General features: G+C 36.6%; 1 protein-coding gene and 1 long non-coding RNA gene across 5 annotated transcripts in view; one reads left to right on the forward strand and one right to left on the reverse strand.

The window, feature by feature from the left end:
• The window catches only part of LOC125614503, a 12,288-nt gene extending 11,252 nt beyond the window's left edge, over positions 1 to 1,036 (reverse strand). For both annotated transcript variants that reach the window (XR_007345106.1, XR_007345094.1), the window contains exons 1-2: positions 898 to 1,036; positions 273 to 419 (exon numbers count right to left, since the gene is read on the reverse strand). This is a non-coding gene — a long non-coding RNA (uncharacterized LOC125614503). The remainder of the gene's footprint in view (positions 1 to 272; positions 420 to 897) is intronic.
• Positions 1 to 12,771, forward strand: part of Clvs2 (clavesin 2) — a 65,092-nt gene that overhangs the window by 1,244 nt on the left and 51,077 nt on the right. The window contains exons 1-2 of one of the 3 annotated variants that reach the window (XM_015498546.2): positions 1 to 388; positions 857 to 1,785. The exon at positions 1 to 388 is cut by the window's left edge and continues 1,244 nt beyond it. In XM_015498546.2, the coding sequence (XP_015354032.1) occupies positions 1,397 to 1,785 (389 nt within the window). In that variant the 5' untranslated portion in view covers positions 1 to 388; positions 857 to 1,396. Of the gene's footprint in view, positions 1,786 to 12,771 lie in introns of all 3 variants that reach the window. The other 2 variants (XM_048797354.1, XM_048797308.1) reach the window with 2 other exon arrangements.

Below are 12,771 nucleotides of genomic sequence, written 5' to 3' on the forward strand. Positions count from 1 at the left end.
CCGCCCCGGCGGCTCTGGGTGCACAAAGGCAGCGGCCGCCTGCGTGGCCTTTTCCATCCAGGCGTTCGGGTCCCCTCCCTCCGTTCTCTCCCGAAGGCGAAAATGGCAGGGCCGGGCGGGGACCTGGGACAGCGGTGGCCCTCGCTCTGCCGTCCCCACCCCTCCTGCTGAGAGGCAGCGGGTTGCCCTCAGAGGATGCAGCCCCAGCTACTCCCGAGTGAGTCTTCGGCCCGGGTCCCCGCTTCCGCCCCTCTTCTCTGCTCGTTCCATACCGCCGAGAGGAGTTGATGCTGCTGTCGCCCCCGCTGCCGCCACCGCCGCCGAAGCCTGGGCTGATGGATGCCAGGGAGTGCCGCATTGCTTAGCGTCCCCGCCTCCGGGTTTGCTGGTAGGAGCCAGCTGCTCTTTCTTCTTTCTTGCTTTGGGGTTTATAGAAAAGATAGAGACATTTTCATTTCATTTTCCACAACTCCCTTCACCACCCCCCTGTTTTTGACATGCACCTTCCCAGAGAGATACCTTCCCTCCCCACCCCATCCCCGCGACAAGTCCTTTAAAATAAAGGGAGAGAGGAGGGCAGAAGTTGGGGGTGGGGTGGGGTGGGGGGAGCCCACGCTGGTGCCAACGCCACCAAAATCTCTCCTGGTGCCTCATGAGATCGCGGTGTATACCTAAGAGGGGCAGAGGGAAGGTGCACTATCTGCAGTGTTCCCTAATTGGATCATCATGATAATAATAATAAAAAAATAAAATCCCACAAAGATGTCTTTTAAAAATAGCATCTTTGAATAAGCAGGGGGGGGGGGAATAAGCTCCTTTCCCCCACCCTCTTTCTCTCTTTTTCTTTCTGGCAAAGACACTCTCTCCCCGCCCTGGATCTCAGCGCTGAAGAACCACCTTATTATTAATCAGAATTCCCATCGTTATCCCTGGCAGGCGCATCCTTCAGTGGGAACTGCAGAAACATCACAGTGCTGGGGCTGAGATGTGCGTGGGGGTTGTTTTTATTACATCTTGGAAGAGAAGAGAAGAGGACCGCACCATGATCAGAACCCCTCGTGCTAGGTGGGATTAGGGGTGTTTCATTCAGAGAGAGAGAAAGGACCAGAAGGAGCAGTGAGCAGGGCCCTCCAGAGGTCCACGTTTCTTTAAAGAGGGAACTAAACGGGGCGTTGTTTTTAGGGGTTTTGGGGGAAAGTTTATATCCTCCACAGTAAAGCTGTTAGAAAGCAAGTGCAACAGGGTACTTGATTAATCACGAAGATCAATTCTTTCCTGTAAAGGAGAAGCAAGCAGCAGCGAGGTCTGGGGCCAGAGTGTGGAAGTGGCAAAGGCCAGGTTTGTTGTGGGACAGTCAACAAGAGCTTCAGAGCAAAGGCTCTGGAAAGACAGAACAATGACTCATTTACAAGCTGGCCTCTCCCCTGAGACCCTGGAGAAAGCTCGCCTGGAACTGAATGAGAACCCAGACACGCTGCACCAGGACATCCAGGAGGTGAGGGATATGGTCATCACTAGACCTGACATTGGCTTCCTGCGCACTGATGATGCTTTCATCTTACGCTTCTTGCGGGCGAGGAAGTTTCATCACTTTGAGGCCTTCCGCCTCTTGGCCCAATACTTTGAGTACCGTCAGCAGAACCTGGACATGTTCAAAAGCTTCAAGGCCACTGACCCTGGCATCAAGCAGGCGCTGAAAGATGGCTTCCCTGGGGGCTTAGCCAATCTGGACCACTATGGCAGGAAGATTCTAGTCCTTTTTGCTGCCAACTGGGATCAGAGCAGGTAAATCTTAAATCCAAACTTGGGCATGATCCTGTTTCCCTCCCAATTTCCAGAATTTATCCTGAAGAGTGGTGTCATATTTTTGCAGGTTTGATGTTTTTTGTTTATTGGGCTAGGAGAAAAGAGAAACTGGGACTAAGAAATGAGTTTTTGGTGTGCACCCTGGGAAGAGAGAAGGCCTTTTATTTTTACTTTTAAAACTCTTAGTTCACTAACACCCATTTTCCTATTGCAGCTTTAAGTGTTTCCTGAACCATCTTATTACACAGAAATCTAAATCACTAAACTTCTAAATAAAGCAAACAAAATTTTCACCTCCTGAATAAATTTACTGGTCTGGGAAAATGAGTAATTATAGGAGACAACTTTTCCTCCTTCCTTATAAAGGAATTCTTAAACTTAAGACAATCAACATCATAATTGTCATCAATACCCTCTCTCTTTAGTATTCTTTATTTCTTATTTTCTAAGAATAGCCCGGTGCTCAAGCAAGAGCAGGTAGTTTTATTGCTTTGGAACTTTTCTGCTTGGTGATGTGTAGATAAAGGTGTAATATGATGTGTGTCACTTCAGTGAAAAGAAAGAGTTGCACCCTCTGTCGCTGAGCATGCCTAGCGACACTGAAAATAAAGGCTGACTGGTGTGCTTGTTCTACACCTGTCACTAATCTGAAGAATATGTTTCCTGTCTGATATAATTTTTCATCTTTTAGAAAGAAGTGGAAAATGTTGGGATGTATCAGTTGGTAGGCTTTTTGAGCTCATTGGCTGTTTAGTAGAGGAGAAATAATATTTGCATTTCATCTACACTATTATGGGGAAAAAGCAACGGGCACTTTTACTTCTTCAATCAGGTTTCATTTCCAGGCTGTAAGATACAAGAAATTATAAAAGCCTCTTGGATAAGGTAGTTTCAATTAACTTCAAAGTTAAATAAGTGTATTTCATGGAACCTGGAAATGCTCCCAAGCTAAATATCATAAGAAGATGGCTGTTAAAACGTTGGTGTATTTTAGTTTTGTGAATAATGACTTTGGGTACATCTGGTTAATTTAAACTACATCTGGAGCAACAGTAATGAGTTTTACAATTAGTGAGAGATTTTATAGAACTTATGGATTTCTGGATAGGCTTCTGAATTTCTTGGGATATTAGAACATAATAAATAAAACTGATTTTTAACAGTTTTCTCATTTGATTGGTTACTTTCCCCTATAATTCCAAGTTGAGAGGTACTCTTATTTTTTAAAGTGAATATGGAGACAAAATACTATCTGAAGAATCATAAATTTAAGAAACTCATAGATAAAATTAGCCATTGGAAGGACATGGAGCTTCCTTTACTTTGGCTAGACCTTACTACACCTTTTATCATGTGGAAAACATCAAAGGACTATGAAATTCTATCCAACACTATAAGTTTTCTTTAGGAAGTGTTTTTTTTCTTCATCTGAATACATTATGAAGTCATGCAAATGACGATTGCATAGCAAAACTGAAAACTTTGAGAAAGAACCTAATATTCCATATTAAAGTTTATTTAGAAATTTATTAAGCTTTAGTGATATGATGGCTATGGAAATTTTATATTTAAATACATCTTAAAGTCTGTTACAAATATCCCTAGAGAGGCAGATTTTATTCAAAGACACATATACATACATCAGAACTATTTCATTTATTTTATAAGTGAACTAACATTCATAATGATTTATTCAGATAATTAAGATGAAAGTCACTTATAGTTCTCTTCTATATGGGAAGATTATTCTGGGTATACTTAAGGAACTGTTTCAGTTGTCTATCTCTTGCATTTCTATAAAGGACACATTCTAATGAAACAAACCTTTTCTCTTTGGAAATCTACAACAGGAGGGATATTGATAGACATGTAGGACATTTTTATTAAATTTCCACAAAATTATCAATATGAAAATACTATAAATTTAAAATTAAAATGTGAGAAGTTATGTCCTATAGAAACACCCTGTCAGGACCTATAGACTAATAGTTGTGAATTCTATTTCTGTGATTGGAAAGGAACAGGTATAAACAAGAAGTTGTAGTATACCAAGAAACTGTAGTACAGCTAAATCACATGCAAGTGATTTAGAGCTTGCCTAAATTTCAGTTGTTTCTACCTTCTGTTTTGTTTGTTTGTTTGTAACAAATCCCTCCCTCTTCCTACTTGTTCCCCATACCAAGCCCACTTATACCAAATGACAGGGACTCCTGGATGGGCAGTTCTGCCATTTTGGCAGCCTCTGTAAATCTTAATCTTTAGAGTATGTGCACAAGAACTGTTTTGGTCCCTGCCCTGAAATTAGAGAAACAACTGCGTCTCTGGTAGTGCCAGAGTCCTATGATCCCTTCTCAGTATGAATCCTCTTTTTCCACCCTAAGTCTCAAGGCTTCTCTGACTTGCCTCCTACAGAAGCCGTGGCCACCTTTTCTACATGCTTACTTAACCATGGCTGTTAGGTTAGGTAACAAATTTCCTTGCATCTTACTCTCCCCTGCTGTGTAAGTTAAGTGCTGTGTTCCTTGTCCTCATCCTGCCAGTTCAAAACCACCTGCATCTCTCAAGAAAACTGTACAGCTGAACATAATTTTGAGCACATGCCTTGAGTTGAATACTTAAAAAAATAGTATTATAAAGGGAAATTTCAGAAATGAAATAGAAGAAAAATTATTATTTGGAAAAAAGGTAATTTCCAAATTCCTAAGTACAAAGAAAAAATAAGATTCATAAATTTTGAAGAAAATATTTGCAAACCCACCCACAAGTATTAATTTGTGTAACAAAAGACATTTCTTATATTTATAATGGCACTTGAGCTACAGTAGATGCTCAATAAATATTTGAGGTAAGTTAAGAGTTATGCAGTTTTTTAAAACAAATTCTAAGTAAAAATTTCTCTATTACCTGCTTTCTGCTATATTAAATTTGTAGGGCAATTTTTTTATGTGCCTGAAGACACTGAAAACAATAAATATAAAATAGTGTGTCTCTTTCTACTATAACATAGTGCAAGATAGTTTTAGATTCTATGAATAATTGGGCCCTTTCCAAAATCTTTATGAGATATAAAGTCATAAAGAAAACTAAGGTAAAATAAAAATATTTACAGTATACTCACCTTCTGACAAATCTAAAAAAAAAGAAGAAATACTGAAATGTCAAAATGTGTTGTGGTCTATGGTCTTCTAAAAAGAAATAAAACAGGCTCAGATGATTTGAAACATTCATCGAGCATTCTGTACCTTGGAAGAAATTCATACGATTTTATTTCCTTTCAGGTTGTCTAACATAATATCTGAAAACAAAAGCAAACACAACAAAATTATAATTTGAGGGTTAAATTGCATCATTAGAATTCAGGGATTCTCAGTGCATCACATGCTATATTTCCTTCCCAAATGACAGTGTCCTACTTAGGGCTCAGCAGATACCTCCAAGTTGTCCACTTGATTTCATCAACAGAGTGTGAAGATAATGGACCATGAAGCTAGAAGATATAGCACCACTTGAGAAAAGGAAGTTTGGAGTGAAAGGAGATGGCAGTCTAGGCCCCAAGGCATAAGAGCAGATAACTGAGAAGTAGAAATCCACTGACACATAATTACTGGGAATATTCATGAGTGAAATTGTATTACCTGAAACCTACAGATGACATGCAGCCTGAGAGTTGGCCTGTAAATGATAGGTTAGCTGCCAGTAGTATTTTACTTCTATAGACCTCATTACACTAATAAAGTAGTTCTCTATACTTTAGTAGAAGAAACAACCATTTATCTGGGATTTGGTTAATAGTTATTAGAAAATAATTAAATGTAGCTAGAATTAAAGTGATTATTAATATAGTGGCAATTCAGAAAGCACAGACCACCTTGCACTATCTTTGGTTTTCATAATGGACATTGATTATCACAGTATTGAAACTCAGGAAGGGGCTTAAAACTCGCTGGTCAGACATTGCTGTGATCCTCTAACTCATCCTGGAATTTGCCTAGAAAACATTTCCTTGTCTGTTTTTGCCTAGTAATCAGTATTTCATAAAAAAGAAAATGTGTAAATGATAGGTATTTGAGGTTTCAGTTTGAATTATGATCATGCTCTCATATCTTTCAATAGTGTGGTCAATGTTCAAAATGATGATTTTGATAATAATGTCTTACCACTTAAAAATAACCATAGACAATGCAGATTTGCTTTAATGTCAACTACAAAGATTTTATTTTCTCTGGAAGTATGGTAAAATGAATAAAATTAAATGAGATTAAAATGAAAAGGAATGGATTAAAACAGTCAAGGGTAATAAACAAGATAGGTAGAATTACTCACAGTTAGTAGTCTTTAAAACAAATTTAAAAAGAAGAGACTTTATTGTTTGGCTTGATTTTTCAAGATTTCTTGTCTCAGTTTGTTAAAGTATTAAACCATTTCTCAACTATAAAGTCATTGTCACACTTAGTGGCAGGATCAGGAATCCTTGTGTTCAAAATCCTTGAGGAATTGTTGCATTGTGTGATGGGTAGATTTCCATTAGGCTAAAGTAGAAGTTTCAGGTGTACATTCCACGGGATCCCAACAGAATCTGTGGTAGGGAGGCTCCCTGAACAAATTCTCTAGAAATTGCCACTTATTCCAAACTCTTCTCTTAATACAGACCATGGGAAAATGGGAGAGGTTAAAAAAAAAATACAGTTGTCCTGAGAAATGTTAGAGGAATATTGTGAAAAATTTCTGAAAATAAAAGAATAGCCTCTAAAAACTGGGGCAATTAGGGCTGAGGCTGTAGCTCAGTGGCAGAACACTTGCCTAGCATGTATGAGGCACTGGGTTTGATCCTTAGCACCATACACAAATAAAATAAAGGCATTCTGTCTATCTACAACTACAGAAAATTTTTTAAAAATTGGGGCAACTATGCAGTAATTAGTGAAATAATCCCGAAATAACTGCAAACACTGGAGGGCCAAACTTCAGTACAGCATTGATTAGGTCTATTTTAAATCAGACTATTTCCATGTTTCAAATGTGCAACTTTAAACAAGGTTGAAGAAGAGCAAGGTATTTTGGGCTACCTAAGTGCCCAAAAGGAGGCCTCTAAAGAAATATTTAAAGATATTTTAAAAACTGGGCCAACAATTTGTATATTAACAAGTTATTCTTACTAAGTTAATATATTTCCCCCATTTTGAGAAAAGACAGAGCTCTTCTAACTTAACCAGGGGTGCGTATATTTTAATAGTGATTAAAATAAGCAATGTTATGAAACAAAAGATACTCCTGCAGTTTGGATCATCATGACATCAAATAACAGGAATCAATTAATATTTATTTCATTTGAATTGATTAAAAATAAACTTTAGTTGAATATTTGCCCTATACTTAGAAATTTAGCAGGTATTATAGAGATACAACACAAACTTTGTACTATTAAGAGACATATAATCTCCTTAAGAAGAAAAAATATGAAAATCTATTTTTTTTTTACCAGGGAGACTGCATACACTTTAAGAGGATACTGTTGATCAGCATTGGAAGTTCTCAGCATAGGTGAAGCTTATGCAGGGACTCATCACCTGTGTGGTTAACTGAATCTAACTTTTTATTGTTCCTTTTCATTCATTCACTTATTCATTCACATATTCAAAAAAACTTTGAAGCTTGTATTATAGCAGTTGAATACTTGCCTTATGATCATACAGCTAGTAAGTGAATCTGTCACTTTCTTTTGTGTAAAGACAGTTATCAACATAAATCAAGGGAAAGACAGTTAAATGTGATTATATAAAAATTGAGCTCTGATAACTACAAAAAAGAAAAACAATCTATGGTTTCAATTTTTTTTTTTTTTAATATACGAGGGATTGAACACAGGGGTGCTTAACCACTGAGCCACATCCCTATCCCTTTTCTTATTTAGAGACAGGGTCTTGCTAAGTTGCTTAGGGGCCTTGCCAAGTTGCTGAGGATGCCTTTGAACTTGTGATTCTCCTGCTACAGCCTCCTGAGTCGCTGGTATTACAGGTGTATGCCACTGTACCTGGCTGCTTTAAAAAATCTTGATTAAACAAAAGAATATAGATAACTAAGAACTAAAGTTAAGGTGTAAGAATATATTTTCTGAAGGCAAAGACTTTACTAACAGACACTTGCATAGAGTATCTGTCCCTGAAAAGAAAGGTTGATGAACTTATTTATTCCAGTAAACTTCAGTCCAATGTTAAGTGTTTTTTTGTAGCAATAGTTGTACAATTATTTTTTTTCAGAGTGACATTTTATCTGCAGATGTCTCATTTCCAGTGCTTCTCTTGTTCTTATTCACATATGTTCCCACAGCAGTAAAGTTAAAGCAAGGCTCAGACAGGTAATCTTTTGTGCTCAGTAAAAGAAGCCAGGCAGATGAAAATCTCAGAGTTTCTATTTCATCTGAGGTTTGTAGACTTAGCTGCTTTGCTTCCCATTCTGACTCCTGTGAATGTCTTTGTGCTTCCCTTCACCAGAGTCCCAACAGGGTGCTGGCTGGAGAGTGCCCAGCACAGTGCCATGTGCCACTGTGCCACCTTGATATCGATTTCCTGATCACCTATCTTCTGACACACATATTATGCCACTGAGAAATGAAAAAGCAGAGCAGCTATTCATCAAACTGTTCTAGATATGAGGCACAATGGGGAGTGGACAGAAACATGGTTTACATGGAGTCAGAAAGACATGGCTTGTAATCTAGGCTCCCTCTTTCTTCCTTAGTGATTTTGGGCAAACTGTATAAATTCTCTGAGACTCTATGTACTCATATGTTTAATAATAGGAAGAAAGCCAGCCCAGGGACTTTGGTGATTATTTTGATATTAAGACAATACATTAAAATTGCTTTGGAAATCTTAAGCTATTACCCCATAGAGGTACTATCATTACAATACAGTAGTATAAAACACCTAGATAGGTTCCTCAGCTTTGGCACTAACCACACCCTGAGGTATTAATAAAGGTTAATTCTTCTTTGTCTCTCTCCCAAGCACCTTTCCAACAAGACATGCTTTAGACTTTATAAAATGTTGTTTAATGAAGAGTGAGGGGCTGGGCAGGCTTAATGAAGAATTTAATAATGGCTGATTGATTTAGTGACAAAAGGAAGTTGTTGGCTGTTGTGCTGTTGTATATGATGCTGGGATGGCAGTTTTCCCTGTCATGCTGAAAAGACTGGAGAGTAGAAGGACACGACCTGCTTGTGATTTCAGTTGATCTTTGCTCGACTATAAGATGTGTTGAGAGAGTAGGTGCTGTGAACGGCAGGAGGGAAACATAGGCCAAGAAGCCACCAAAAATTGCATGGTCAGAAACAGGAGAAGAAGCTGCTCTAATGTGCTTGAGTAGGTTTTCAAAGTACTTTCTGAATTCACTTTAAGCAATAACTTCTTTTATTAGCCAGGGCTCTTGGCTTCAGGTTGTGTTCTTCTACTCAGTACTGCTGCATGGCAAGGTCTTGTCTGCCCTCAGTCCAAGAAGGTGTTTTGCTTTGCCCTTTGGGTGGAAAGAAAAGCCATACATGAATGATGTAACTAAAAAAAAAATGATGCCAAATAGGGCACTTTGATATCCTTTGTGGGAGGAAGTAAAGCAATGTGGCCTTTACCCTTGGAAAATTGATCATAGCATATATTCTTGTGTACCTATAGTATTCTGGGTACACTATTGGGCAATGATGACAGAGAGTAGTATTAAACAGTAAAACTCAGTTTTTAAGTTAAGCTTACATGTCTGCAGCCATAGACTGAGAAAGAAAGGGTCCCTATCAGATGGAAAGAATCTCACAGAAGAGACCATGCCAGAGGTAAGCCCAGAGAAAGGTAGAACTTAGGGAAAATGAAAAGGAAAGGTGTCCTTAACAGATTGAAGTGAAGGAACAGTAGAGAAGTGTACCAGTTTGCTGGGGGATAGATGTAACAAGACCTTGAAGGCTAGAGGGAATCTGCATGGATGTGCAAGGTAAGAAGTATAATTATTAAGGGAATAGTGGGGTTTTAGAAGAGCCATGGGGGAGCAGTGTTATGTGCAGGATGATTAATATCACAGTAGGGTGTTGGCAAGATAAAGGGGAGAAAAACAAAATAGAAATGCCATTACATTAGGCAATGAACCTGAGACTACTGGCAAAGAAGAGTTGGAGGCCAAAGACATATGAAATAAAAAGAAAAGTAGTTGGAACTTGGTGAAAATACACAGAAGGAGAAGGGAATGGGGATATCCAAGAATGATTCTTCATTAATTGATCATTGCAAATAATCTCAGAGGGGAAGTGAGTAGTGGAAGTACTGAGATAAGTATCATTAATATGAAATATTTCAGGTAACATTTACTAAGGTGCTGATGTTTAAGTGGCAACTGGAAGGATGAGTGTGTTGCTTAAGAGTGACACTGTCTCTGGGCATACAGGTGAGACATTTACTTGTGTATTGGCCAGTGGGAAAAGTGCATGATTCAGGAACTCTATAAGGTACTACCTGGTGACAGGAGGAAACCAAGGTCTATTTCTGCATTTGGATGATTGAAGAAAGAGTGGAACCAATGATGGAAGACATAGAGTATCCAGAAAGTGGGAGGAAAAAAATTGTAGTGTCATGGAACAAAATAGAGGAGTCTCAACAGCAATGATTATAGCACATATACTCATTGGCTATATTATATGCCAAGTGATGATAAAAACTTTACATATATTATTTTATTTAATTTTTATTCTCACAAGTCTGCAAAGTTAAGAATATATGGTTCAAAAGTACAAAAGCAACTGTAGAATATGAGGTGATAAAATTATATAATTATAGAAATCATAAAAGTTAACATTTAAAGTATTTTCTATGTGGTAGGCAGTGGACTGTATTTCACATTTTGTTCTAGGAGGTAACCACTACCATTTCCATTTTGAAAAGAGGAAGTTGAGGCTTATCAAGGTTCAGTAACTTCTTCAAGGTGCACAGACAACCTGAGATTAGAAAAATAGGCAAGTGTTTCATTTTCACTTTGTATTTAGGATAGTGGTAAGTTGTATATTAAAAAGACTTGATTAAGTTAAACAAACACATTTTACTTTGTATTTTGCATATATCTTTTCAGACTGGTTTTATAGCTATAAAATTTCAAGAGGGATTAGATGTTTTCCTTCTGAGTATACAGTGAGTAAATAGGAGCTCTGGTGTCAAAGTGCTCTCCATATGTTTTTAACATATTATGGCAACTTTGATTTCATTCAGGGACAGTGGTCTACATAGTCAGATGTCAGTTGTAAAATTCCTTGCTTGTGTTATGATTTCTTCTTACTATGAGCTATGCATCCTTTTCTCTACAAATTCAAGTTTTAGCTAATGCTATTTTGGGGAGCACAATCAGGAGTCAAGAGCTGCAACAATGTGCTACCTTTGTTTTGTGTGTGTGTGTGTGTGTGTGTGTGTATGTGTTTAAGAGGATTTCTTCCAACACACAAGGGAAGAATAGCAATGATGAAACTCATATAATTTGGGTATAAATACCAAACATGAATATGTAACATATTTTCATTATAGTAACTTCTAATTTCCAAATTATAACAGTTAAAATAATTTAAAGAGGAGAGCAATTGTAGGATTCCTGAAGAAATAAATTCATAGATGCTACATTTCTTTGGAAGGTATTTTACAGACTTTGGCAAGAGCCTGTGAAATCATGTTCTTCTAAGGAGTAGCCTGCTGAGCTACTAATGGTAATAATATGACATGTTTGACAACAGAGGACAGGAATAAGTCAAGAGTGGTGTTGTCCTGCCCTTTGAATATGTTAGCTAAGATGTTTTTACTTTCTCAAGCTTATAAATTCAAATGATTTTTATAAAGATCACTTAGATTTCTTGGAACAAGTTATTAAATTTTAAAAAATGGTTAGAATTTCTCTTGAAAACTTTGCAAACTTGATTTTCTTCCCTGTGATCTTGAAGTTTTCCTTATTTTACTTCTTCTAGGATAATTATATATCTCTATATATAGCATATATATATAATTTATAATATTATATATAACTCATAATAATTTATAACCCATTTTATATGTATAATTTATAATATACAATTTTTATAATTTATATATTTTATCTATATACATAAATATATTTTTACTTAAAATATATTTTACTTAGAATATACTTATTTATATATTTATATAAATAAATTTATATATAAAATATATTTTTAAATAAAATATATTTATTTATATAGATAAATTATATATTATAATCCTTGATTTTGATATAGTTTGAAAGAACTATACTTCAAGTGTATTCCTTAAACAAACTGCCTTTTGTTTTTAGCATTACTGGTACCATGATTTACCTTTACTAGATACAAATGCATCATCCTTCCAAAACTGATTTAAGATTCATATTTTATTTTACGGCATTTTGATATTAATGCAATTTTATATTCTTATGAGTAATAGAATAAATCAGTCTCATAATGAGGAAACATCCTAAGTTAGACTTTTCTGATTTTTAATTTTCTTTAGCATGATATTATTATTTTATTACCTTTATTTTATTTGTTTATTTATTTATTTATCTTTATGTGGTGCTGGGGATTGAACCCAGTGCCTCACGCATGCTAGGCAAGTGCTCTACAACTGAGCCACAACCCTGGCCCAGAATGATATTAGTTTGAATTTCAGAAAGTAAAATGATTTTGGGGTAATGTCTAATTTTTACCTAATTTCTAATTTTAGATTTTAAAATCTAATTTTAACTTAAAACTTTCTGTTTCAACTTATCCATCTTTGTAGATTTATAGGCTTTAGGTTATAACACATGCAGGCCATTATGTCCACAATGATGGTAGGCCAGCCATCAAGTGACATTTAAGGCATTATGTCATATACTTTTCACTAATAACAAATAAATAATAGAGCTCTACAAAAAGTTTTATTACCTTATGTATTCAAGAAATAGTTTTGGATTGCA

Source organism: Marmota marmota, unplaced genomic scaffold (genome assembly GCF_001458135.2).
Source record: "Marmota marmota marmota unplaced genomic scaffold, marMar, whole genome shotgun sequence".
Lineage (NCBI taxonomy): Eukaryota > Metazoa > Chordata > Mammalia > Rodentia > Sciuridae > Marmota > Marmota marmota.